The sequence below is a fragment of the Melospiza georgiana genome, chromosome 3 (genome assembly GCF_028018845.1).
Source record: "Melospiza georgiana isolate bMelGeo1 chromosome 3, bMelGeo1.pri, whole genome shotgun sequence".
In the NCBI taxonomy this organism is placed as follows: domain Eukaryota; kingdom Metazoa; phylum Chordata; class Aves; order Passeriformes; family Passerellidae; genus Melospiza; species Melospiza georgiana.
The window spans coordinates 13,039,151-13,066,213 of NC_080432.1; the positions used below are offsets into that span (position 1 = coordinate 13,039,151).

The following is a 27,063-nucleotide window of genomic DNA, read 5'->3' on the forward strand; positions in this document are numbered from 1 at the left end:
AAAGGATTAACACTAAATACAAGGATCAAATTGCCATTGTTCTGGCATTGTGAGAAGTTGCTTCACTTAAAACAGCTGGGAAAACTCCCCAGTATTTAGAAAATCAATGCAATAGGATGCAAAAATTTAAGAGGTGGTGTTCAACTGGCAAAAGTAAGTTATGATATGAACTTGTTTAAATACATTTACTTACATGTGTCACCTCAATGAAACTTCGGGCAGCTATTTTAGTACCTTTCCAAATTGGAGACATTTTAGGGAGTCTGAGCTTTTTCCTCTTCCAAGGAGTTAAGAAAAAAGCAGGAAAAAATGATTCTCAGTGGAGTCTGACAGCTCAAGTCCTTTACTGAAGGGTGACAGGAATAATAGCAGTTGAGGAAACTGAATATTAAAATTGAGAGATTACCAGTGGTTTTCCTGGAACAGGTCAGGGTAATGTCAGGGTAAAACAGGTTTAGAATGCAACCTGAATGGCCTGTGCTGAACTTGCTTCCAGATTCACCTGCCTCCTCCTTCTGCTTAGTTCTTCTCTCTGCTTGCAAAACTGTTATCTGCTCATCTGTGTTAGGCAAGAAAGAAGCTATTTTCTGTCCTGGAGATTTGAATTTTTTTTTTCTCAGCTTTTTTGGGTATACTTTTCTGAAAAGAAAGAATGTCCCTGCCCCAGTGCAACACATGACTAAGGAGATTTCATGCAACTCATAAACGTTTACCTGGACTCATCCCAGCCTCTCAATTCCATTGATTTGTTAGATATTCACATAGATCTTCACATGTCCAGAAGGATTATTTGCAAATTCCTTTTTGGTACCAGCAACATGATAAAGCTTTGTTCTTGATTAACCATTATTACTGAATTTGTGCTGTTTATGAAACTGCAAGGTCTGATGTCCACAAAAGGGGTTTGTGGGTATGAGAGCAAACCTCAGCCCTGGGAGAAGGATATGGACTGTGTTTTGTTGGTGTTGAAATTTGATCCTGGGATATGTCACCAGTATTAGAAGCAAACAGAACATGAGGCCAATAAAAAAACACACTTGCAGATGTAAACAGTTATTCCTTCCCTTTTAAAACTAAAATGTATTAAAAGTGCTGGTTTTTCTGTTTGGTTTTTTTTTTTTTTTAGCTCTGATGTCACACTGGAACAATAGGGCTGTGCTGGTTGTGGTCTTAAACAGAATATTTGTGTGGTACTTGTCCATATCAGATCTGCAGGCACTTGCTGGTCCAGTTGCTCCACTGTGCTCAATTATATCAAGTAGGGGTGCAAGTGGTGTTGTACAGGTAGTTTAGACTTCCTTGCCCTTTTCTGTTGAGACCTCCAATTTTATTTTGTAAATCACATGCCAAATTTGTCAGTTTGTTATATTATATATATATATATGGGGTCTTGATTGGGTTTCTAAGTTGCTGAAAATACAAGTTTTCTTACTCCAGTTGCTGATTAGCTCAGGTATGGATGAGACTAGAAGCTGCATGGCTGTAGTGAGTTCTAACTGTTGAAGTTAATCCTAGAGCAAAGCTTTAACTGCTCTGTAACTGTCCAGTTGGCTCTACAGGGCTGTGAAACAATGAATTAAGTTGTGTTAGTTGTGTTGTGAAATGCCCACCTCGTTGCTGAGGCAGTGCCTGGTGCTTGCAGGGAGTACAGTTCGCAGCAAGATTTGTCAGTACATGGCACTTCTGGAAATGGCTGACATCACTTGGGCTCCCTAAGAATTCCTGAGGTCATGCAGGCTTTTGTAAGGGATAGCTAAAATGAATTCAGCCATTTCAGTGTGTAATTGCTTCAGATGAGGTTTTCAAGAAACCACAGGACATTACTAGGACAGTAATTGATAATGTCAGTCCCAAGGAAGAGCAAAGCATTAGTGTGACCAGCTCCCTTCCTCCTGCCAGCAGGTTTTTATAAGGGTTTTGTAGGTTGTTAGGTACACCAGGGATCCCTCTAATACTCTGCTCTGTGGTTCTTCAAAATAAAATCAACAGTTGTGCAGCACAAAACGGTGTTCCTGGAGCCTGGCACTTTGTGTGTTTCCACTGGAACTGGAAAGTTTGGGTGTCCTAGAATAAAGTTTTATCTAGAAGGCTTTGTGGAAGGGGAGAGAACTTCATTCCCTAGTAGGTTTTCCCCACCATGTGTGCTGTTCCTGCATGTTTGCTGGTCTGGATGAATCATTCAGGATGGAAGAGTGGAAATGAGGAATTACTGTCCTGCATCAATTGGCTTTTGGAGTTTGGTTGTTACTGAACTTGAGCTGTCACAGGAGGAGGCTTAAGGGACTTGTTGCTGCTGGTTGAGTTCTGCATAACTCTTAGATAAGTAATTGAAATGGAGTGTTACATAGTGATGTCTTCAGTGACAGTATATAACTTCTTAAATAATCTAAATACTTTTTTCAAATCAACTTTTTCTTTTCAGCAAAGAATGGCACAAGAAGTGTTGACTCACTTAAAAGAACATCCTGATGCATGGACAAGAGTTGATACAATTTTGGAGTTCTCTCAGAACATGAATACCAAAGTAAGCAAATCAACTTTTATTTATTTGGTTTTCCTCTTTCTTCCATTCATAAACTTTGAGGAAGGTATCTCATTTTTAGCCATAGATTTTCTTGATTCAAACCATATTTTTTGATTGTCTTGTTCGCAAAGATTGCTTTAAGCAAGAACTGTAAATGAAAAAAAAATATTCAGACCTCATTTTGCATTGCCAAGAGTTTTTCCCTCTCCCCCTTTTTTTTTTGAGGATGAGCTAAATTGGATACACAGAATTTTTCTCAAGGCACACAATAGCATTTTGCCAGTTCCCAAGATTGGTGTTGTGTCTATATAAATCTGAGTAATGAAAAGTCTCCTAGAGCCACATTTTGTCCTTGGGTAAGTGCCTGGCTGTGTGTGATCATAATGAAAGCCACGTGCACGTAACTGAGGAGAAAATTTGTCCCTAGGTGTGTTAAAGACAAAACAAACCTCATTAGGCCAAGGTTTTGGGCAATCAATAAAGGTTAAGCACCCCAAAGTTTGTAGTACATCAGTTCTTTGCTGCTATGCAGAACACATTTGCTTTTTACTGCTGTTGGAAATCCATCCATCATGGTAGAGGCTAAAATGGGCAGCACTCAGGGCTTTTTCTGCAATTTGAAATACTGTACCTAAGACTTGTGAAGTTTGAGCCAAAAAGATGAGCAAAATGTGTTTTCACTGTCTTAAACTTGATGATTATTATCTCAAATAACTGACATGCATGTTTTTCTGCTGGATACATACTGTGTTCAAACAGAAAAAATTATGTTTGGATGGTTTCTGAAATCATGTGGGATTCATAAAGCAGTTCATATTTTTTTTTTCATTGCTCTCTGAAGTTGAGGGGAAAGCAGTTTAAAGAACTTCCTCAAAGTAATACCTTTTAAGCACCTTTAAGTAACAGTGTTTGCCTGTTTGCTTGCCTGGTAAACTTTGCTTTTTATACTGACAGACATTACTAATGTTTAAGTTGATTTATCAACAGTATTTTTAAAAACTCAAATTTGTCTTGTGAAAAATGAGATGATTAGAGGAACAGAAAGAAAGCAACAGGTAAAGAATTCTTCAATTTACATAAATTGCAAATGATTTGGTGCTAAATTTATGCACTATGGCATTTGGCTTTTATGCAATCATATTTTTTCTTTAATTAAAGCTGTTAACACTACCTGATATTAATCATAATGTTCCATTATGTTGATTGCTTGTAATAGGAAGAAAAGGGGTGTCTTCCTGTGCAACTGACACAGCTAGGCTTTGACGGCAGGCCTCCACAAGGTCTACCCTTTTGATTCCCTTTAACTGAATTCTGTTCATCAATTGTTTTTGTTTCTTGGGAGGTGGGAGGGAAAGGGATTCGGTGCATAAAATAAGTAATAAGGGTGCCATAGAAATTTCTACCACAGGGATCATTTCATGCTGGGTTTTTTTGAGTGTTTTGCTGTTGCCTGTCCCTCATCTTCATAACTACTAGTGGTAGACAATTAACAAACCAAGAGCAAAGTAGTTTTTGAAAAGCTTCTTTGTTACACATAGATGAGATGTATCCACATGTGCTGTTGCAGTAGTTGATTAAAAGGCAGGACTTGTAATTGGTATCAGTGACTTTTTTGGGAGTGGTGTTCCTCATTAGTCAGAGAAGTTAGAGTAATTGGAACCATTAAATAAATCAAACAAAGTAAGAACCCCAAAGGCCCCCTGCAGGATGTTGGGGCTGCAGTGAGGTGTGGCAGAAGGATGTGCAGGTGAGGGTTGTACACAGGGATTTTACTGCTGCTGCTGTTCAGTGTCAGGGAAAAGGAGTTTTTTGGGACTGAGGAAGAAGTGAACAAGGCACTGCAGAGGGCAGAACTGAAGGCACAAAAGGAGTGGAAACCTTTGCAGCATGAACAGCTGAAGGTCCATGAACCCAAATGAGATGTTTGAGCAGGTAATGAGGGCCAGGTGTGGCAGATTGCTAGAGGTGTCTGTCCTTTTCTTTGACTCCAGGAAATTCTCACTTAGGGAAAAACCCATTGAAGATGAGGTCTGTCCTTAGTCAGTTGTTAGGTTTTTCATTTAAGTTTCATTTGGTCATCTAGTATTTGTTAAAATGAATGTAGACTTGCTATTCTGGTGTAAAAGCTAAATAAGTTCCCTTGTGGAAAAAAGTTTGGGAGGAAATGAGCATTTCTAGTTAGTTGATAGCTGAAAAATTAATGTATGTGCCTGTAGAACATAGAAATTTCACTAGAGTTTAGATGTGCTTCAGGAAAGTTTAGCACTGTCTGATAGAAAAATTCATACTGTCAACATTGTTAGGAGCTTTTGTAAGTATGTTTTGTATCATGAGCCTGGATCACTTGCAGATGGTGTCTGTAAATTTTTAGCAGTGGCTGGAATCAATTCCTGTGGAGCATTTTGCTTAAGAATATTTTTGCATGTTTTCCTACATGTAAATCCCCTTGATTTCATTTAGCTTTTATGTCAAGTAATCAAATCAATTTTTCAGGTTAAAATCTAGTAGATAAGCTTATGCTGCTGACCATGGAGGCAATAAAAATACCCTTCCAACTTTCTGTAATTTATAATTTCTCTTGGTGCCCAGGGTTTTGGTAGGGGACAGAACATTTTGCAGCTGCAGGATGTGCACCTGAAATCTCCTGGGACTGGGATCAGATAGGGAAGCAGAGGGATGTAGGTTATGCTAAGATGAGACCAGCAAAACTGCTCTTTCAGTACAATGTAGCTTGGGACAGTCTACATTGTGTATTTTTAATTAAACTGAAGTCTGGATGATCCCTTTGGTGGAAATGCTAATGATCCTACTTTGTGTAACAACTAACCAGTTTAAAGAGGAACTCTTATTCTCAGCCAAACTTGGAACTGTGAAAACTTGAGTTTACCTTTCAGGCATTGATTTTTTTTTTTTTTTTCTTCCTAATCCATTGTAGATAAAGTAAATGCAAAACTCCTCATCCCCTTTTGTCTCCTGTCTATTCATGCTAATGGGGTTTTACATATTAAAGTTTTTTTGGTTGTACCATGACAAACTTCTTTCCCTGTTACTGTGAGTTGGCAGTAGGGACAAATGGGCAGAGGGAATGGCCATTTGCAACGTTAATGGTTTGGGTAAGAACATAGGAAGGAATTCCTGAAAGGTAAAATGATTTCCAAGAGCTTATTCACGTTTTTATTGTTCTTTGACTGAGCACAAAAGTTCATCTTTAAATATTAGCAATAGCTGCCATATTGGGGTGGGGATTGAAATTAAATAAACCTGTGGGTTGTCTTGCTGTTCCTAAAGTAACACACCAGTGAAGTTTGGGAGAGAATTTCTCTAGAAAGTGCCAGTGTCAGGCCATGTGATGCTAAGACAAGATTTTTTTTTTTTTTTGCAGCTCTTAGAGGAACAGTAGGAAGCTTGAGCCACCATCCAAGCTGCTAAATATTTTAGGAGCCTGGTTGTGTTAATACTCAAACTTAGGAGCAGTCATTTGTGATACCAATTCACATCTGGCTGCTGCTTTTCCAGATAGCCAAAATTGTCTGCCAGAGGGCTTTTCATTATTGCTTTTCCCCCCTCCTGGTGTGAGCATGATCAAACAGCAGGACTTAGTATAGCCAAGAATAAAACAAGAAAATATGATGCATGAAACCTCAGTAAATGGGTGACTAGACATATATTTAATAAAATTGTTAGTTTAAGAATCTTGAAGTCTTAGATGTTAAGTGTGAATGTCTGATTGAATGAGAGTCCTGCAAGTTAGTCAGTCCTACAGTAACGTACTCACATTTTGTTCTTCTCCAATTTCAGTATTATGGACTGCAAATCTTGGAAAATGTGATAAAAACAAGATGGAAGATTCTTCCAAGGAACCAGTGCGAAGGTAGGGAGTGACTTTTGTCTTTTCCTCAGAACTTTGTGTATTAACTGAGATTTACACTGTCAGTCCCTAAGTAGCATTCTGTCATGTGTTATGGTATCTTGAATGATAAACCACATCTTTCACTTTTGTGATAGTGATCTCAGTGGGTTGGTGAGCAGCTGAAATTCTGCAGCTTTGTGGAAAAGGTGTCACTGATAGTTTTGAAACTTACGAGGTGGGCCACTGGCATTGGGGTAGAGATTTTCATTCCCTGTCCTTGGCACAGGAGGTTTTGTTTTCCTCACCCTCTGGAAGCTTTGTGTGCAGCCTCAAGCAGACTATGTGGCCCACTTGTTACCTTGTGTAGGTTTGTGTTATTATTTGGAAATTGTGTGCAGTTAGAATGATTTTTAAATGGAAACACTAAGTAAATGGACTGTCTCACCTGTTGATGGTCACTCATTAAGCAGGGAGGTGCTGTGCATTTGGGTTTAATTAATGAAGTGTGTAACAGGCAGATTGGGGCTTACCCTACCCTGCACCAATTACAGCAGTCTCCCATCAATGCTGGAAGTCTGTAAATCAATTCTGTGTTTAGTTTATGGGTTTCCCCTCCCCTGTAGCTTGCAGTGTAGCTGACTTTAGACATTGGCTGCAGTAAATGGGGGTACCCCTGTGGTGCAGGGTTTGTGCTTTTCACATGGCTGCCTGTCATCATCACAACTTGGACTTCAAAACATTAAGTACAACCACTTCCAATTCTTGATGTTAAATCCTGTCACTCTTCTATACTTGGCTTTTTTCTAAAAGCTGGTCTTGGAACTAATGAAAAGTTCCATATTTCTGTGTTCTGCTGAGAGCTTTTATCAACCATGCTGAGACATGCTTTAAATTTTTACTGCCAGTGCTTAGCTTCTGAAACTGTATTAATGAAACCAGAATTTGGAGCGCTGATGAAAACAAATGCACAGAGAGAGACTTTTACATTTTTGTGCTTGTTCCTCTTCTCAACTTTCCCCCTTCCCTTCCAGCTATGGGTTGGCAAAGGGTATCTGCCTTTGAAAGTAAAACTGAAAGTGAAGTTTCCATTCATGCTGCTGTTGGAGGTTTCTAGGGAGCAGCTTTAGCTAAGGCTCAGACACAGCTGTGCCCTTTTGAGAAACTGAAAGAGCACCTTAGTTAGCTAAAGTTAAGTGTTCTTTGTGCTTTTCAGTACTGGAGTGTCTCAGCTCAGTCAGATCTTGTTACATCCCTGACTGTGAGCACTTGGTTTCAGCATTTGGAAGTTGTTGTCCTACAGTTTTGGCTGTGGGAGCAGAGCAGGAGGAAGAGGAGTCCGGAGTATTGCCCAGTGGTGGAGGGAGATGTAGAACAGATGTCACAGGATGGACCTAAGTGGAACAGGTGCCAAATGCAGGATGTACTTCAGGAATTCAGACTTAAAATTCATGCTCTTAAAGCATAGGAGAGCTGAGAAGCAGTGGTGGAGGGATGAGGTGCTGCTGGCTGTGCTTTGGGTCATTTTATCTCCAGCAGTGACCGGGCTGTTGAGTGGTTCCTGCCATCTCAGAAAATGCAATAACTCTGTTTGTTACAAGGCAAAATAAAGTTACTGTCTGTAGGTGTGCAGTCATCTTGAGGTATCCTTTTCTTACTTTTGCTGACATATATCTATGAAAGCTCCAGAGGAAATAAAAAAATCCTTTATAATAACAAAGGTGTGTTGTTTGTTCAGTTTTGAAAACGTTTTCCCTTTAACAGAGGCAAACTAAAATTGTAAAAATGACTTTCATCCTGTTCTGGGGAAACTGGGTTAGTGGCTTTCACTTGTGTGGTAGAAGAGGAACCAAATGTATTTTCTGTACCGTGGCATTTTATCCAGCTTGGCCTCAGTGGTGTAGGAGGGAGAATCTGTTTCATCTCTAATCCAGTTTGATCTGGTCTGTGGTAGTTGTTTTTAAAATTTTTCTTATTTGGCTGATGAGACTGGCTGGTACAAAAGAGCTGCTCCAGAGCTCATTCAGGTGGCTTGATTACCTGGGAGATAGCAGTGCTGGTTAAATTGAGGTTTCCTTGACTCCAGCCATACTTTGGTTGACAGGATTTTCCTGTTTGAAGTGTAACTATTGGAATGTGTGTGCAGGAAACTGAAACTCAGGGTACAATGGAATGCTTAGTGCATGCAAACCATGCAGGTTTCAAATCAGTTTTACCTTATATCATAATTTATAAAACATGTCTTCTGCATGCCTGCTTGGTTTGTGTAGTAAATACAGCTGACAGATCTTGCTGTTGGTGAAGAGGAAGCTAAATGCATTTATGAGGAAACCACAGTAGCAACAGCAGTGATTAAGAGTTAAACTCAAGAGCAAATCTGAATTAAATGGTCAGTGAATAAAAAAAGGTTTTGAAATGACTTCCCTGAAACTTGTTGGTAGAAATAAAGCAATGTTGCTAATTACAGAGCATGAACTGTAACTTTCTTACAGGTTTTTTGTTTTGGTTTTTAGCAAGTTGTAGATCAGAATGACTTGTTGGGCTGTGAGGTTAGCCAGAGGTTTGGTACTGCTTCTGTGTGCTGGAGGGTTTTAGCTTCCAGCCTTGAATTTCAAATGCAAGGAGGAAAATGTTTTCTTCAGATGTATTCTTTTGACATGAAGGTCTGTTCTGAAGCTTTTCTTTTGTTTTAAAATAGCTTTTGGGTTTGAGCTTTTCTGGCCCTGCTGGCTTTTAAGTTTTGAAAAATAGCTTTCTGTTCCTCAGGTGGTGGTGTTTGTGAGCACTTACAAAAAGTGAGTTTTATCTTTCCATAATTCTGGAACAACAATCAGGCAAAGCAATCAATTTACAATTCTAAAATACTGATGTGATGGCATTTTGGTGGGCTTTTTTTTTTTGTTTTCTTTTTTTTTTTTTTTTTTTTTTTTTTTTGTTTGCTTTTGGAGTTAGCAGTAGGAACTGGTTGGTTCTGTAGACAAAAGTGGAGTTTATGAGGCACAAAAGGGGTAAATTCAGTTAAATCAGATGCCTGGCCTGCGTGTTCAGCCTTGAGACATGTTTGGTCATAGCCCCCAGCCGTGGTTAGCCTTGTCTGGGTGATTGATTTAGTCCTGGGAGGGTGCTTGGAATGGCTCTTGCACGGACACCGATGATGTCATGTGGTTTTCATCGGAGCTGGCTGGGGTGTGATGGATTCCAGAACATCCCAGGCAGTGCTGAACCTGCCTGCTGGCCAGGCTCTTGTGCATCATCCTCGGGTAGAGTTCTGAGCTTCCTGAGGTGTGCTACTAAATTGCTTTAAACTCTGATATCCTTTAGAGCTGATTGTTTAATAATGCTCAGAGAGGATGGCATTTGATTCAAGTGCTGTGGTCTCCAAAGGATTTGCTGTGGCAGTGTGAAAACCTGCCTGGAAAGAAAGGATTTTGGTCTCCAGTGCAGTGATACGTTTCATTAATCCTGCATTGTGAAATGAAACAGTGTTCCCTGAACAGAGAGAGCTTGTCTGGAGTGTTTGGGGCTGGAACGGATAAAGCACTTCTTCATTGTGGAACACAAATTGCTTGTACAACTTTGCTCATCCTGAAATGAAAAAGTGAAGTGTTCAGGGATGCAGCTCAGTGTTTTCCAGGAAGGTCCTGGAGTTGGGTGTAAAGCTTTTCAAGCAGTGGAAGATGCTGTAGAGGTGGTTTTTCTGTGCAGTGATGAGAAATTCCTGGCCTGCTTCATGAGGAAGATGTTTCTTTGCTTCTCTGTGATGAAGAGGGGATGAGCTACTTCTGTGTGTGTGTGAAGATAAACTGTGCCTTTTCCGTTGATCATGGATTGATTCAGTTCACCACTGAGGGGTAAAGGTGATTATGGGACTGTATGGGAAAGCATTGTTTTTAACACTAAAAATAAGATGGTATTTTGACTACATTTTGGGACTGAACATTTCAGTGTAAGTGTGTATGCATACAAATATCCCCAGAGGGGACAGCTCAGCTTTAGCATTTGAAATTCTAATTTTGACTGCAAAATAATGTTAACTTGCAGAGTTACATTGCCCACCTGATTAATTTGTGCCTATTATTCTTTATTAAAGTAGATACTTTATTAATCTTAGTAAATTAGAGTGAGCTTGCATCTGCAGCACCAGCTAAATAATTTTGGACACTTGTTAAAGGCTTGGCTCTGATTGCACAGAAGGCTGTGCCTGTGTGCCTGAGGACAGCAGGGTTTGTTGCAGGTGTGTGTTTGCTGATTGTGTCCATGGTTATTCACCTGCTGTGCTGGGCTGTGGCAGCAGCTCAGGGTACACAGAGTGCAGCAGAGGCAATGGCTTCCTAGAGCACTTCCAAAGGTTAAACTGGAGGATATTTCCTCAAGTTCAGGCTGCAGAAATTACTCATAACGTGACGTTCCTCGCTGTCCCAGTTCCACTCCAGGCATTGCAGGGCTTGGGTCACTTGGGAAAACAACTTTCCCTCCAGGAAGGGTTCAGTTTTATGGATGTTTGCCTCTGTCGAGGAGCAGCTTTCACAGAAGGATGACAGTATCTGGTGGATATCCAGGAATGTTCTACAAGGCCTCAAGTTCATGCCCTTGCTCTGTCATCCCTTTTATGGGACTTTGTACAAAAGCAATTCTCAGGCTTTGCTTTCTAGAAAATTCCAGCAGGGGCTGGTCCGGGCCTGGAGCAGGGGCTGCTCCCTTTGGGTGTCCTGAGATCAGTGCAGTTGCAAGGTCAGATAATCTCTGAAGAACATTTTGTGTGTCCTGGGTGTTGTGGTTGGTGTTGTTTATGTTTTGCTTTATTGGAAGGTCTGTTTTCCTGCCCTGTCTGTCTCTTCCTGCTTGGCTCAGTGCAGGGCTGAGCTTGGCACTTGTGGTGTTGGCCTATTCAGGACTTGCTCAGCTGCTTCTGTCATGGAACGAGACCTTCTAGGCAGTGGCTGTGGGGTTTGTGCATGTCTTGTGCTCTCCTTTCTAACACAACACTTCCTTTGGAGTTCCCCAAACACACTGCTTTTAGCTTATTCCTTGGATTACTGCCCCTGAGCAGTTTCTTGGACATGTTCTGATAGAAAATGGTAATGAGCCTCTGGGTTGATCTTTGTCAGAATATAAATTTGACATATATTTGTTCTGCTGCAAATTCTGTTTCCTATGGAATGATAAATAAATGAGCTATTAAATATGGAGCAGGAACCAGAACACTTGAAGTTGGAAAAGTATAAAATGACATCTGTGCCAAAAGGAGCATTAGAGAATTGGATAGCTGCTGCTTTTAGGGGATTAAGAATATGACTTTGTTCACTGGATGGATGATCTCAGGAGCCAGCAGAGTAATATGTGAAAGGGAGCAAACTTTTTAGGTTGTCTTTTGAGCAGTGGTCACCATTTTTACTTTTATTTTAATTTTTTAAATAAAGAAACTGTAGCAGAGCAGCTGCTTTCCTGTGTTGGTCTCAGGGCCAGATCACTGGCAGCACAATATTGGAGTTGTTAGTGAACAGCACAATGCCATTGATGCAGCAAGATGGAAAATGCCATGGATCTGCAGTTGGAACTCTAAAAGCAATATTAACTTTTTATTTCCTCTTTGAAATGCGAAGAGTTGCAACAGTAGGCTTCCCTTAGTGGTTTGGCAGATGGTTATAGCAGTTTAGTTTCTGGCACTGCAAGCCTATTTCCATACTGTTAGGGGGGCTTTCATATCTCATTTGTGAATTACTGTGAATGCTTCAGCAGAGAGTGTTTTAGGTTTACAACATCAGGCCTGTGATGCTTGGTGGTTACTTACACCCAGTGCCTGACAGTGATACTTTATTAATGACCATTCTCCTGGAGCAGTGGGGATTGATCCCACTGATGGTGATGAATGGTTCCACTTGCAATTGGAGCTACCCGCAGAACAGCTCCTGTCTAGTATGTACCTAATGGCTCAAAGTCTGGGTCTAGTTTTTCCAGATTTCCTGAGAATGCAATTAATACATTTTCCTTCCTAATCCTCTTGCTTAAGCCAGAAACGGAAAAAAAAAAAAAGACCCTACTAAATTTGGTCAAGTCCTAGACAAGTTTTGAAAGTTACAACAGAGGGTGTGGATTATGTCTTCAGCAGAAGTCATTCTTCTGAAAGTGACAACTTCTGAAGCCTTCAACACATGCATGTTGTCTGTGTGAGTCGGCTGACTTGTCTTGGAGGAGAAATGATTGAAACAAGATTTTTGGGTTCATGAATTTGAATAGCAAAGCACCCAGCAATTCTCAAACTTCCTTAAGACAAGAAAACACTTGCCTGGTTTGAAGTGTGGTGTCAGAGCTGAGCTCCTGGAATGTTCACCTGGTCGTGACTCCAGGCCCTCTGAGCGTGCCTTTTCCTGGATTTGGGTGGTTTTGTACAGAATGGATATTGGCACTTGGAAATCATTGTTCCCATGGATTTAGGCATTAGGAGTGAGTTAAGGGTTAAGTGGAAAATGAAACTTTACAGTGTCACTTCCCTGCAGTGATTGGGGTTTTTCTGGTTTTATGGTGAAGCTGAACACTCTAAAATAATTTTAAAACATTAGTAGAAGAGAGACAACAAAATCAACAGCTCTAACACACTGTGTGTCCCTGTTTGTCCAATTGCCAGTGTAAGGTAAAAAAAAAGAAAAAGCAATAGAGCAGAATTTACTGAGATGGTGGACTCAGCATCCATATATGCTATAAAAGCCCAGTGGTTCACACTCAGATTGTGCTGTATTAGTGAATGAAGATTTGAATTCTGTTCTTGTAGGGTTTTACAGGAGAAGCTTTGCTAAGCTCTGACTTTAAAATGCTGTGCATAGGAATTCCTGTTCTTAAAATGGATCACCTGAGTAGACTGAAGCAGCTCTGAACTTCTGCCTGCAGTGCAGGTGATGTGTCAGAGCTATCCATGCACTTCAGCAAAGCTGGCATTGCAGCTGGAGTCACATGTAGGAAGTTCTGTTTATTCTTGGAGTTCACTTAAAAATTACTGCAAGGACACTCTAATCCTTGGTCTTTTGCTTCATTGAGATAGTTTTGGTGTAAAGCCATCTTGTACATCTAAAATATCCCTGTCAGGGTTGATAAAGGTGCATTTCCCCATGTAGCCCACAAGAATAATGCTCACTGACTCAGGCTTGTCTGACCTGTTAGAGGTGTTTCTGGTTTAAAACCATGAAGAATCTGAATTCAGAAATACTTGTTGCTACATCTGTGATATCTGGCATAGCTGAAAATAAATCCCTTCCTCTTCTGCAGGTATTAAAAAATACGTTGTTGGCCTAATTATCAAGACCTCATCTGACCCAACGTGTGTAGAAGTAAGTGAGGAGTTCTCAGGGGGAATGAGGGAGGGAGCATTATGCAAAACCTGACTCCTCTCTGCTCTTTTCCAGAAAGAGAAAGTGTACATTGGGAAACTGAATATGATTCTTGTTCAGGTAAGGCAGAGCTGATAACAGTTTAAGCCTTTCAGTGAAGTCTGTGCCTTGGCTGTGTGTGTGACGTGGGGCTGCTCCCTTGCAGATCCTGAAGCAGGAGTGGCCCAAGCACTGGCCCACGTTCATCAGCGACATCGTGGGCGCCAGCAGGACCAGCGAGAGCCTCTGCCAGAACAACATGGTCATCCTCAAACTGCTCAGTGAGGAAGTGTTTGACTTCTCCAGTGGCCAGATTACTCAAGTCAAAGCCAAGCATTTGAAAGACAGGCAAGTATATCTCTTTAAACCTTGATGAACAGAGTAGACTTTGTGCTTGCTGCTAAATAGGTTCTGTCACTTGGAGCCTTTGTGTGAGCACCTACAGCTGTGTAATTCCATTTCTGAGCCCAAGAGGGTTACTGATTTTTCTTTGAAGCACTGCTCCTAGGAGATCCCTAACTTCATTTTGTACACACAGGGATTTGTACCTTGCTGCAAGTAGCATCTGTTGACTGATGGTTCCTATCCTTTAACACAGCATTCAGCATTGATTGATTGTATTTCCTAGTTTTCTTAGAATTTAGCTGCAGGCTTCAAGCTACCTCAACTATGGATTATTAACATGAAAGTGGGGATAAACCAGGTGGCTTTAGAGTGCCTCCATGGGCCTGGGTCTTAAGGACCTGTCCTGTGGGCATAGATATTTTGATTTATGAAATGTGGAAATGCTTAGTTTTCAATTTTTTTTTTACAGCATGTGCAATGAATTCTCTCAGATATTTCAGCTGTGTCAGTTTGTGATGGTAAGTCACATTTCTTTAATGATGTTTTCAAACTTCCCCTCTTTGTGCCTAACAGTGTCACAATGCCATAAACTCCAAATTGTCATTTACAGGAAAACTCCCAAAACGCTCCCTTAGTCCATGCAACTTTGGAAACCTTGCTACGATTTCTGAACTGGATTCCTCTGGGATATATATTTGAGACCAAGTTAATCAGCACACTAATATACAAGGTATTTTTGCAAAAAAATTAAAAATTACAGCTCTTAAATTTAAATACAAGTTGCAGAAAAGGTGTACAACACTTCTGTAATGATCTTTATTTTTTCTTCTTCCCTCACCAGTTCTTAAATGTTCCCATGTTTCGAAATGTCTCTTTGAAGTGCCTCACAGAGATTGCAGGTGTCAGTGTAAGCCAGTATGAAGAACAGTTTGTAACACTTTTTACACTGACCATGATGCAGTTAAAACAGGTAAATGTTTATCAGAAATCTCCCTTTGAATTTCATATCACAAAATCCATTTCTGTGGAAAGTTGACAGGTTTATGTTCCTTATAGAGCTCTTGCTAGGGAAAGTATTGTTCTTTGGTGATGTTTGTGGCTTGATCAGAAGATGCCAAGTGTGTTTTTCTGAACTTGATCCAGCTGCATTTCTGCTCTATTGATTTGATTAATTTGAGAGATACTTTGAGCCCTTGGGCTGTCTCATGGGGAAATGTGAACTGTATGTCTCAAGACCTAAACTGACCTAACTTCTGCAAGTTTCTTGTTAATTTTTGGAACAGATAGAAACATTTCCCACTAAAACCATACATCAAATTTGTATAATCTGATCATTCCCTTTTGAGCAGTTCAGATTCAGGTCCATGAGTCCCTTCTTCAGTGTATTTATATCATAAGTGGATAGGTAAAGGGGTTTTTTGTAACAGTCTTTTCCTCTCTTGGCAATGTTGGTCCATCTTGAAGGTTCTCCATAAAAATAAAAAAGCAGCATACTTGTTAATAAAGGTAGTTGCTTTGTATAAAAAGGGAAATTCTTGGTGATTTCTTTTTGTTAGATGCTTCCTTTAAATACCAATATCCGACTTGCATACTCCAATGGAAAAGATGATGAACAGAACTTCATTCAGAATCTCAGTTTGTTCCTCTGCACGTTCCTCAAGGAGCATGGTCTACTTATAGAGAAAAGGTTAAATCTGAGGGAAACACTAATGGAGGTAAGGAGCTTGGTTTATCTGGTTCAGAAATGTAGCAGGTGTGTTCTCATGCTCAAAGGTTGTGGAATTTGTTAAAGGAATGGAATTTTCTAGATCATTGTAATTAAAGTTGGGAAGAGGAAAAAACAGTGAGAAATACAAAACCCTCTCAAAAGGTTTGTTTCCTAGTATGCTTCAGTGGCATTCTCTTTTCAGTGATCCTTTACCAGTGCAATGTCTGAAAACTTGACTCTGTCTCAACCTCTTCTTACTTGTTCCTGCATGGAAGTGTCAAATAGTGCTTCACAGTAAATGAATATATTGTTTTTCCATGGGTTTACATGTTCTGTTTACCTCTCACATGAAGGTGATGTGTTGCTATGGATTCATCAGCCTGTTGTCACTGAGCACCCAGAGCTGCTCTCGAGGGACCAGCACATGCTCCAGGCCAGTTCCTCCAGCCTGGTGTAGCTTCCTGCCCAGTTTGCCATTTCCCAGCTGAAAAGCTTTAAGTAGTCCTCAAGGACTTTGTATGCAGTAAAGTCTGTGTGTGGCAGAGGCAGAGCACTACGAGGTGACTGTGACAGTAAAACCACTGGGACTGTGGCAAATATTGGAGATGGAGATAAGAATGAAAGATTGGAAAGGCTGAAGCACTGAGGGGTAGAGTAGGGTAAACCCTAATCCCAAGATTAGGGTTTCCAGTTGTGCTGTTTCAATTGTGAGTAACAATTTTGCTGGGACTGAACTGTTCTGTGGTGACTTTTTTGCTACTGCTCCACTCCAAGGCGATGGAGGCTGCTCCCTATCCCCTCGAGGCACCATTTTCTGTGTGCAGAATCAAGCCCTGTGCAGGTGTGGAGGTTGTAGGCTGAGGAACTGCCCTGAGACAGGGGGAGAAAATCAGCACCCCAATTTTTAAACCTGGAGACCAGGTGTATTGGGAGGGAAAAGTGCATTTTGCAGGTTGATTAGCTGTAATCCAGTGTGTCCATCTGAATTCCAGTCTGTTCTCAATATCTTCTGGAGGTAGCCCTCTACAGAAAAAAGGCATATTATTAAAATTGGCTGTGAATATCAAATTATTGTAGCTCATTTAGAGGATGGACTCAGAGCAGCTGGTAACAGTTCCAGATAAATTCCTGAATTTGCAAGCAGTAAACTTTTAAAATAACTGGGAATCAGGGGCACACAGCTCAAGGCTCAAGTTTCCACTTACACTGAGGCTGTACTGAGAAGACCTGTGTAAAAAGACATTTACACAACTGGATTCTGAGGACTTTCAGGCTTGAAGTGTTTAACAAAGTTCTTTTGCCTGCCTAAAATGCTTCCAGATTAAACTTCTGTAAGCTCTGGTGTAATAGAACCTAAGTACAGGTTTACTTTAAAAAGCTGTGTGCCATTCTAACCTGTTAATTCCTGCACTTTAGATGTAGCAGTTGAAATAATTCCATGGATTCACTGGATCTCTGCAGACCAGCAGAGGAATCTACATCAGTAATTTTGAGTGATATTACCTGGAGAAATTGCTGTGTAAAGACCAATGTATGGCTGTTCTGAGTCCCTGAGACACTGTAGGTGGAGATGCTGTATCAGGTCTTTACCTTTCAAAGTGCCTAATGTTGGAGTGTTTAAGCTATGAAAATATCTTCAGATTTTATCATTTCATTCTGTTTGTTCACTAATGGGCAATTGCTTTGATATCTTTCACCAGGGACTGCATAATAAGCTTAGGCAAAATAGGTTTGTCTGTGTAGTTGTAATTTCTCTGGTTGCTATCTGAGCTTGTCAGAATTGCATCAGTGGCTTTCCCTGCTCAGCCTGCTCTGGCTGTTCTGTCAGGAAAGAAGTTGAAAATGTTCTGGTAGATGACTTCTCTGAAGGCAAAGGAGCAGCATGCCAGGGTCAAAGGATCCAGAACAAAGTAGCAGCAATAGTCTTGAGAATAGCAATCACTGGCAGCAGCTGGTGAGGCTTTTTTGAGGTTCTGAAAATGCCTTGCAAAGCTCCAGAGGCTGTGGGTTTGATAATTTCCAAACAGGCTGGTTTGGTGATGGCATTTCTAAGATGTCTTTAGGCTATTTCATATTTAAAAACACAACACACACTTTGAAAGTAACAGTAAAAGAGATGAGAGTCCTTGGTTAGGAGTTGTTCTGCCAGTCCCAACTCTGACCTGTCAGTGATGTCATTGCAGTGTTAATGCCTCATGTTCCAAACTCTCAGATTCATTTGGCATTTGGGCAGCATTTGGATAACTGAACTTGGAGCCATGTGCTTTGATCTGCAGATACACTCACTAATTGGGTGTTCAAATCACACTTTTCCAGGCTCTTCATTACATGTTGCTGGTATCAGAAGTTGAAGAAACTGAAATTTTCAAGATTTGTCTGGAATATTGGAACCATTTAGCTGCTGAGCTCTACAGGGAGAGCCCGTTCTCCACGTCGGCATCGCCGCTGCTCTCGGGGAGCCAGCACTTCGATGTCCCTCCAAGGAGACAGCTCTATCTGCCTGTGCTGTCCAAGGTAAGGGACTCCCTCCATGCTGAAGGGAGGGCACTCTGGACATTCAGCTTCTCTTGGTGAATTAGAGATTTCGCTTCCTGTAGTGAGGGACACAAGAAAATTTACCTTAGAGTAATCGATAGTTGATTCAACTCTAGTTATAGAATCAATGTGAATATACTTTAAGATGACACCAGTATATAATAAGATAATTAATGTGATATTAATTAAAAAGCTGATATTTCAACTTTTTAAAAGATGTTTAATTTTAACATGAATCTGTATTAAGCAATTTCTGTAAGCAGAAAGACTGGGGTCTTAGAGTTGGAGGAAAACCCGTGTGTTCGAGAAAAGTGGTCCTTAAAAGACCCCTAATATGACATAAGCATTTTGAACTTACTCTTGTATGAATACTACATAGGTTGGAGTTTCTTTAAGTACTCCTCTGTTCATTGAAGAGAGAGAAGTCAGCAGGTCTATCCTCACTGGAAGAAGCTGCCATTTGTTAGCTGCCATTTCTGTACAGGTGGATATAACCTGTCTGTGGCTGAGGCTGCTGGGCAGAGGGCTCTGGGGACACTTGTGCAGCTGGGAGATGGGTGGTGGTTGCAGGTTGATGGAGTTTGCACTTCCCCAGGTTCGATTGCTCATGGTGAGCCGCATGGCCAAGCCTGAAGAAGTCCTGGTGGTGGAGAATGACCAGGGGGAGGTGGTTCGGGAGTTCATGAAGGACACAGATTCCATCAATTTGTATAAAAACATGAGAGAAACTTTGGGTAAGTGAACTGGCTGCAGTTGTGTGCTCTGGGATTGTGCAGCTGCATCAGAGTGCTGCAGGGTGTTATCTCAGCATCTCAAGTATTGTGTGGGTGAATGGTTATCAGCAATGGGTACTACACAGGCTGCAAGGGGAGGAGGCAGTGCCTGCTCTGAAGTTTCCTGTTTGAGGCATTATAACCTGATGGAGTAGTAGTTCACTACCTAATTTTGTCGTTAGGTATTGCAGTGATAATGAGACTTTTGAGGCAGGAAACAATATTGAAAGTCCAAATCATAACTTAAGGGAGCAAAGGGAGAGAGTTGTCAGATATTCAGGACATTAGACATTCAATAGTAAATTTATTTTCCCAAGTGCAGATGGGAACACTGAGTGTTGAGCATGAGGTTGATGCACTAGGAATGTGTGTGTTGGAAAGCTTGTGACATGTAGAGTGTATGTAGTGTAGTGGGCATTTTTATTCTCACCTGTCTGCTGGGGATATAGGTATAGCCAGTGTTAAATTAATTATTTTAATACATCTGTATGTGGAATGTGAAAACCATTTTTGTTTTGTGAAACAATTACTGTATATCCTGAGTCTAAGTTGTTTTGCCAAATACAGGATTATTTCTATGAATATGCAGGTCAAGTCTGTATTGCTTATGTTGTGTTACCTATAAGAGGAGGAAAAAGAAAGGGGAGGAGAATGTGGTGGAAGTGTTCTGTGGTACAGTAAAAATCTATTTCTGAACCTGGCCATAAATTGCTCTTGACTTGCTGGGATTTAGAGTTTTATATTGGAGACACTAATCCTATTAGGGGCTGATGCAAGTGACTGAGTTGTGGTACCTGAATCTTCCACCTAGACCTGTTCAGGAGCACCAGCTCCACTTTAATCGTGGCTCATTGCAACCAGCAGTAAAATACAGAGCTGCAGAAAATCTGTGGGATGACACATTGTACAATGTCCTCTATAGGCAGCCAATCCCATATTCCTACAGGCCATCAGTACAGATGCCTTTTGAGAAAAATTTGCCTTGGTGTCATGTGGGATATGCATTGATTTAGACTTTTCACATCACCTGCATGTGAAGTTCTGCTGAGGTTCCTTAGAACTTAAATTTTCAATGAAATTTATTGTCCATCTTTAAAATAATTTGAACAAATTTCTGCTTTAATTACCTTGTGTTGTCATGACTTCAGGAAGGAAACAGGACACTTTAACCTGAGAGCTTCAGTGGGTTTTTATGTAAGTTTATGGAGTTGAGCTCCAGGCTGCTGCTTTCAAAGGTTCCACATTGATCTCTTTCAGTTTATCTCACACATCTGGACTATGCAGACACAGAAAGAATTATGACTGAGAAGCTCCACAATCAGGTGAATGGGACAGAGTGGTCCTGGAAGAACCTGAACACGCTGTGCTGGGCCATCGGCTCCATCAGCGGCGCCATGCACGAGGAGGATGAGAAGAGGTTCCTGGTCACAGTGATCAAGGTAGGCTGGGCACAGCTAGCAGCCTGCTCACACTCCAGGTTGTGCTGCAGAAACCAGACTTGCAGAAATACTGCTCTGGCAGCTTAGAAAGCTGCCCTGGTGGAGAAAAACAAATGAATGGGAAGCCTTCATCCTGAATTTAGGGGGGATGAATAAATTAGTGATGAACAATGCATCGATCCAAGGAGTCTTTTCATCAGATAAGGTTTAGTTTATGGTTCAATCTGTTCTTTGGGGATGCAGAAGAGATGGAAAGGGATTGCTTATGAAATCCAGCAGAGTGGCAGAGTAACCCATGGCTGTAACAAGACTTGCTCTTTTGCTATATCTGTATATTCATTGATCAAACGTTGAAGTTTGGTTAATATGTGGATAATATTTTTACAAGAGTAACAGACTTTAAAATGTCATACAAAGATGCTTACAGAATATTTTTAGTCATACAGAAGATGTAGTTTAATTTCTTCTATTTATGTGGAGTCTGTATTTTTATCTATCAGCTACTCAGCCAGTACTGAGTTGTGTAAGGCTTGTTAAACTCCCCCTGCAGGAATCCTCAGTTATAATGTAAAATGGAGATTCCTTAGTTTAAAACAGTGATCAGGGTTTGGATAAAACTTAAATGATTGCATCATCCCAATCTTAACAGACTTGTTGGGGTTTTTATTTCTTTGTTTGGATTTTGAGCTAGATTGTGGGCAACCACCTTTAATATAGCTGCTTATGCTTATGTTTGTAATGCTTTTGATGGAACAAGACAAACTTGAAGAGAAACCTAAGAATCTGTTGTGTTGTAGGATCTCCTGGGACTCTGTGAACAAAAGCGAGGGAAGGACAACAAAGCCATTATTGCATCAAATATAATGTATATAGTAGGTCAATACCCACGGTTTTTGAGAGCTCACTGGAAATTTTTGAAGACAGTAGTCAACAAGCTGTTTGAATTTATGCATGGTAATTATCTGCTTTTTTAATTTGCTGTTTTAATTATTAAAAAAAATGTGCTTATACACGGAGAGGAAAAAATACAAAGCAGTAACTGCCTGAATTTCTTTTAGAAACCCACGATGGTGTCCAGGACATGGCTTGTGATACCTTCATAAAAATAGCACAAAAATGCCGCCGACACTTTGTCCAGGTTCAGGTGGGAGAGGTCATGCCATTTATTGATGAAATCCTGAACAATATTAACACAATCATCTGTGACCTTCAGCCACAACAGGTGGGTTCTGTTTGGGGTTGGGGATAATTCCTAAAGATTAAAGCACAGTTCCTTCCTGTTGAAATGTGGGGGTGTTTTGCAAGGGTTGAATTATATTCTTCAGTTTTTCTTAGGGACAGTGGCAGGGTATGAATGCCATGATCAAGATGCCTTGCTGAGATGTCATTTGGAATGTTTGGAAGGAGAATTAAAGTGCATTTAGTTGGAATTTTGATTTCTGGAGTGTCTTCAAGAAGACTGCATGTAACTTGGTGATTCTGCTTTGGGAAAGAGCAATATCCTTCTCTAACAGTTTATACCTACACCCCTTGTATTTGGGAAGGAGGGAGTGAGGAACAATCCAAAAAGGGAAAATGGAAAATCCAGTCCTTTCCAAAAAAGGAGCAGTGTGCACCTGCACACTGAATGCACTGAAACTTCAGGCAGAGTGGATCTGGCACCTGGAAGAAGATACTTCCAGGGTTGATGGGAGCCAGTGCACAGTTCAAACATATCTGGTAGAACTGAGTTTTCCCTCAGTCCTTTCTAACCTTGCTGTTTGTGGTGTTGCTGCTGCCCTCAGGTGCACACATTTTACGAAGCAGTTGGATACATGATTGGGGCGCAGACAGACCAGAGTGTGCAGGAGCACCTGATAGAAAAGTACATGTTGCTGCCCAACCAGGTGTGGGACAGCATCATTCAGCAGGCAACAAAGGTGAGCTCTTCCATTTCAGTGTGTTCTGTGTTCAGGTCAACAACCCTGCTAAATGTGTTCCCTCCCCTGGCTGTATTTTTACACTGAGTGCACAGAGTTGGGCTGGACTTCACTGCATGATGGCTGAGAGAGAGATTGATGTGACAATGGAGGTGTTGTTTTGGGAGAGGAGACTTAAATGGCAAAATAAATACATGTTTAAATTTGATTTAAAGTACAATCTGTTACTGTACAGAATTTCAGTAGTTTTTTCTGCCTCCCTTTCACTTGGCTTTGGGTAACAGAAAAGTTAAAATGCTGAAAATACTGTTCCCTTTTCTTCATTTCTGCTCCCAGCATTCTCTTAAAGAGAATCTTTTCTTTATCTTCTGTTTCCTTCAGTCTTCTGAAAATACTTTTATCTGTGCACCTTAAAGAACAACTGTCTTGCACTTCACAAGAGACAATCCATTTGCAGTTAATCTAATGAAGGGCCTGAACCTTAAGCAAGCTTGAGTTAGTTTTCCTACCCTGACTTCTCCCAAGAACATACTGTGTTTCCATTGGACACCTTCTATCTGTTTTCAACTTCCTAATCTCCTTAGTTTTTCCTCTTTCTCTAACTGGAGTAATGCTTGTAGCACTGCAGCAAATAATTTTGTGGAAAAGCAGAATTAAATGAAGTTTTATCCTGACTCTGTTGCCATGAAATAAACTGCAGGATATCTATAAAAAGTCCATAAATTTGAGTGATCTGTTCTTTCAGGCAGTGTATAAAATAAATTGTTCAAACTTAGGCTTTTATATTGCAAGCCAAAGAGTGGTTGTGTTCACTAATGAAGATGAACTCTTAATTTTTTTCACAGAACGTTGATATTCTAAAGGATCCTGAAACAGTTAAGCAGCTTGGTAGCATTCTGAAAACCAATGTACGAGCATGTAAAGCAGTTGGCCACCCCTTTGTGATTCAGCTTGGAAGAATTTATTTAGATATGCTGAATGTGTACAAGTGCCTAAGTGAAAATATTTCTGCAGCTATTCAGGCTAATGGTAAGAAATGCCATGTTCTCCCTGACAATAGGTTTAGCAGTGTCTGCCTTTTGGTTCCAGAGTACATCCCAGTTAAATTAATTTTACCCTCTGAGAGAGTGGGGAAGGACTGAAAGTGCTCACTTAAATCTTTGCTTGTTAACTGATGTTGTATTCAAAGAAAGAGCTCCCAGCTTTAGAGGGAGGAAGAAACATCTATAAATGATCAAGTTTAGGAGAATGCAGAGCACCAGGGCTGCTCACTTAGAATTGATAAGCATCTTGCTGAGATGCAGTGTAGGTAGCCTGTGTTCTTTTAGCTTGCTCTGGTTTTGAGTGTTAAAGGACTGTCTGCCAATAGGATCTTGTTCATTGCTTCAGAAAATGTCAGCAGGCTTTGGGATGAGAGTGTGCTGCTCCAAGGCTGTCTTGCAGAAATGTAATGAGTGAAGATGCCTGAAAGTCCTGGTAAAGCAGGCTTGCAATCACAGGAGGAATTCTCAATTATCTCCCTTATTTTTACCAGCTAACTTAGGGCCTGTGGCATCTCAGCAGAATGTGCTGAATGTAGTAGCCCATTACAGGATGAAATGAGTCACTTGCTGAATTCTGTGCCAGTTTTCTGGCCAGTGCACAGGATGTACCTGGGAACTGGAATGTTCAGTGCAGCTTGGGAACTGCACAGCTGCTTCACCTTGAAGTGGCTTCTCGGAATTCAGAGTAGAACTGGCACAGAAATCAATGACTTTTCATTCAGCTGATCTAATGGCCAGGATTCATCATTGCCAGACCCACTGAAGTTGAGGAAGCAGTTGCTGGGGCTGAGGGCTTGGTGAGCTGGAGCAGCAACTGCTGTGATTGCATCTGAGAATGTTTTTACAACTGGCAATGATTAAAGACAAAGTCTTTAATAGTCTTTAATATCATACAGAATATAACAATCAAGTATTCTCTATTTTGTTAATATCAAGTTAATTTGGTGGGGGTCTTTTTTTGGTGTTTGTTTTGTTCTGGTTTTTTGTTTGTTTTTTTGTTTCTTTGTTTGGGTTTGTTTGTTTTGGTTTTTTGGTTTGATTTGGGGTTTTTTTGGCACCTCACACAATTAACCGAAGCTTTAAAATTTTCCAGGTGAAATGGTAACAAAGCAGCCCTTGATTAGAAGTATGAGGACTGTAAAAAGGGAAACTTTAAAATTAATTTCTGGCTGGGTGAGCAGGTCCAATGATCCGCAGATGGTAAGTAGATGCATTTTGTACAAATAACCCCTGAGACAGAATTGGGAAGAGCCCTGCTTTGAATTCAGTTGTTGGTCACAGGAACTTGCTTCAGGAGGTGTGTAAAATATAGTGGAGGAAGGGGAATTAGAAGAGGTAAGCCTGAGCAGTGCTTGAGATACTTCAGTTGATTTTAGCTGGAGTAATCATAAAGGGAGACAAGGAGATGTAAAATGGAGACAGAGGAAGGAAACTTGAACTTACAGAGGAGAAGTGTCACCTGCAACTGAAGGAGGGACTAACTTGGCTGCTGACTGTGCTGGAGACTGTGCCCAGCAGCTGCTCTGCCATAACCTGGCTCACTCTTGCACCCAGGTAGCTGAGAACTTTGTTCCTCCGTTGTTGGATGCAGTTCTCATCGATTACCAGCGGAACGTGCCGGCGGCGCGCGAGCCCGAGGTGCTCAGCACCATGGCCATCATTGTCAACAAGCTGGGGGTACACATCACTGCTGAAATACCTCAGATCTTCGATGCTGTCTTTGAGTGCACATTAAACATGATCAACAAGGTATTCATGTTTGAAACCTGGGATGAGGCATCTCTCTCTGAGCATCACTGGGATCTTGGGATTGATGGGTTTTTTTCCAGTCGCAGAGCGTGTTTGTGGCACTTGACAACATTTCTGCTCAGATGAATGTAATTGTTTTATAGTTGAGCTGTCTAGTTAGCTATCTTATATTGCTTTAGATTTCTTTGGTTAGCTCTTGATTTAAGCCATTAGTCATTTTTCTGGGGCCTTGGAGTGCTGCATTTCTGCAGGCAGAAGTCAAATGTCAGTGTAGGACAAAGTGCTAAAATTGATAAATATTTCAAGTGTAAGAGCACCACTACTGCTCAGACCAGTGTTTCCTCACTAAGTGTGCACTATGTACTGACTTGCTCTGTTTGGAAGATGCTATCATGGAACTTAAGGAGACTTGGCTTTTTTCCCCTTTCCCTTCTAGGACTTTGAAGAATATCCTGAACATAGAACAAACTTCTTCTTGCTACTTCAAGCTGTAAATTCTCACTGCTTCCCAGCCTTCCTGGCCATTCCACCTGCACAGTTCAAACTTGTCCTGGATTCTATTATTTGGGCTTTCAAACACACAATGAGAAACGTTGCAGATACAGGTAAATGGAAGTGTTTAATACAGATCAGAGTTTTTGTGATAGAATGCTGATATTTTCTTCCTTTTCTTTCATCAAGCGTAGCATATTGTTCACATGAATCTGCAGTTCCTCTGTCTCAGCTCTGAGGTGTCAGCCAGGAATCCATGGATGGGCTGAGATGTTTGGTTGTTGTTATTCCTGTAGCTGGAAGAGAGCAGTGTTACAGTTTCTTCTTGCTTTCTTTGCCACCTGAGCATTGGCACTCTTCTGAAATGGCTGAACATTTTAAGAAGCAGCCACAAAAAACTGTGGAACAGTGATTCTTTTAGCCATTTGGGGATGGGGAGAAAGGATGTTTTTCAGTAGAATTTCACCAAGTAAAATAATTGAAGTTTCCATTTAAATCTAAACATTGAGACATTTTTTCCCTGTTTTAAGCTCTGGGAGACGGGTGCCCAGAGCTTCTTTCCCTGTTTAAATAGCCAACATTTGTCTGGATAGAGGATTTTGCTCATCAAGAAGTGTGATTGGCTCTTTATGCTAATGATATGCTAATATAGTATAATGAAGCCTGAGGGGCGTGGCATGCCTGGGAGGCAGTGCCCTCTAGTGCCAGCCTGGGCAGTGCCAAACACACCCATCACGTGTGGGCACCCTGCTGCCCATTGGGGTTTCCTGGGCTTTGGAAAAGGCCAGAATCTCCCAGCTGTTGGAATATTGCTCTCCTGGTCACTGTCCATGCCTGTTGTGCAGGACTGCAGATCCTGTACACCCTGCTGCAGAACGTGGCGCAGGAGGAGACGGCTGCCCAGAGCTTCTACCAGACCTATTTCTGTGACATCCTGCAGCACATCTTCTCTGTGGTCACAGACACCTCCCACACTGCAGGTGAGCAGGGCCCCTGCTTCAAAGCACCCTGAGGAGCACAGTCATGGCTCACATGCTGTCTGAATTACAACTGCTGCTCAATAACAGCTGCCTGTGTGTGCCTTTGATCTGCAGGTTTGACAATGCATGCGTCAATCCTTGCCTACATGTTCAACTTGGTAGAAGAGGGAAAGATCAGTACTCCTTTAAACCCTGGCAGCCCAGTGAACAACCAAATGTTTATTCAGGAGTACGTGGCTAATCTCCTCAAATCTGCGTTTCCTCACCTGCAGGAGTAAGTGTGCCACGATTCATTCATGCTTCTGGTGGGTTTTTATTTCTTGAAACTTTATTTCAGTTTTTATTCTA

At 41.0% G+C, this 27,063-nt stretch overlaps 1 protein-coding gene across 2 annotated transcripts in view; it reads left to right on the top strand.

The window, feature by feature from the left end:
• XPO1 (exportin 1) overlaps window positions 1-27,063 on the top strand; it is a 34,611-nt gene that overhangs the window by 5,642 nt on the left and 1,906 nt on the right. For both annotated transcript variants that reach the window (XM_058019745.1, XM_058019746.1), the window contains 21 exons: window positions 2,423-2,524; window positions 6,323-6,395; window positions 13,632-13,693; window positions 13,769-13,813; window positions 13,899-14,080; window positions 14,547-14,595; window positions 14,688-14,807; window positions 14,919-15,047; window positions 15,634-15,792; window positions 18,102-18,299; window positions 18,916-19,054; window positions 20,351-20,532; window positions 21,330-21,486; window positions 21,591-21,754; window positions 22,317-22,451; window positions 23,297-23,480; window positions 24,588-24,694; window positions 25,049-25,243; window positions 25,680-25,848; window positions 26,581-26,715; window positions 26,830-26,989. In XM_058019745.1, coding sequence (XP_057875728.1) covers window positions 2,423-2,524; window positions 6,323-6,395; window positions 13,632-13,693; window positions 13,769-13,813; window positions 13,899-14,080; window positions 14,547-14,595; window positions 14,688-14,807; window positions 14,919-15,047; window positions 15,634-15,792; window positions 18,102-18,299; window positions 18,916-19,054; window positions 20,351-20,532; window positions 21,330-21,486; window positions 21,591-21,754; window positions 22,317-22,451; window positions 23,297-23,480; window positions 24,588-24,694; window positions 25,049-25,243; window positions 25,680-25,848; window positions 26,581-26,715; window positions 26,830-26,989 — 2,846 coding nt within the window. The remainder of the gene's footprint in view (window positions 1-2,422; window positions 2,525-6,322; window positions 6,396-13,631; window positions 13,694-13,768; window positions 13,814-13,898; window positions 14,081-14,546; window positions 14,596-14,687; window positions 14,808-14,918; window positions 15,048-15,633; window positions 15,793-18,101; window positions 18,300-18,915; window positions 19,055-20,350; window positions 20,533-21,329; window positions 21,487-21,590; window positions 21,755-22,316; window positions 22,452-23,296; window positions 23,481-24,587; window positions 24,695-25,048; window positions 25,244-25,679; window positions 25,849-26,580; window positions 26,716-26,829; window positions 26,990-27,063) is intronic.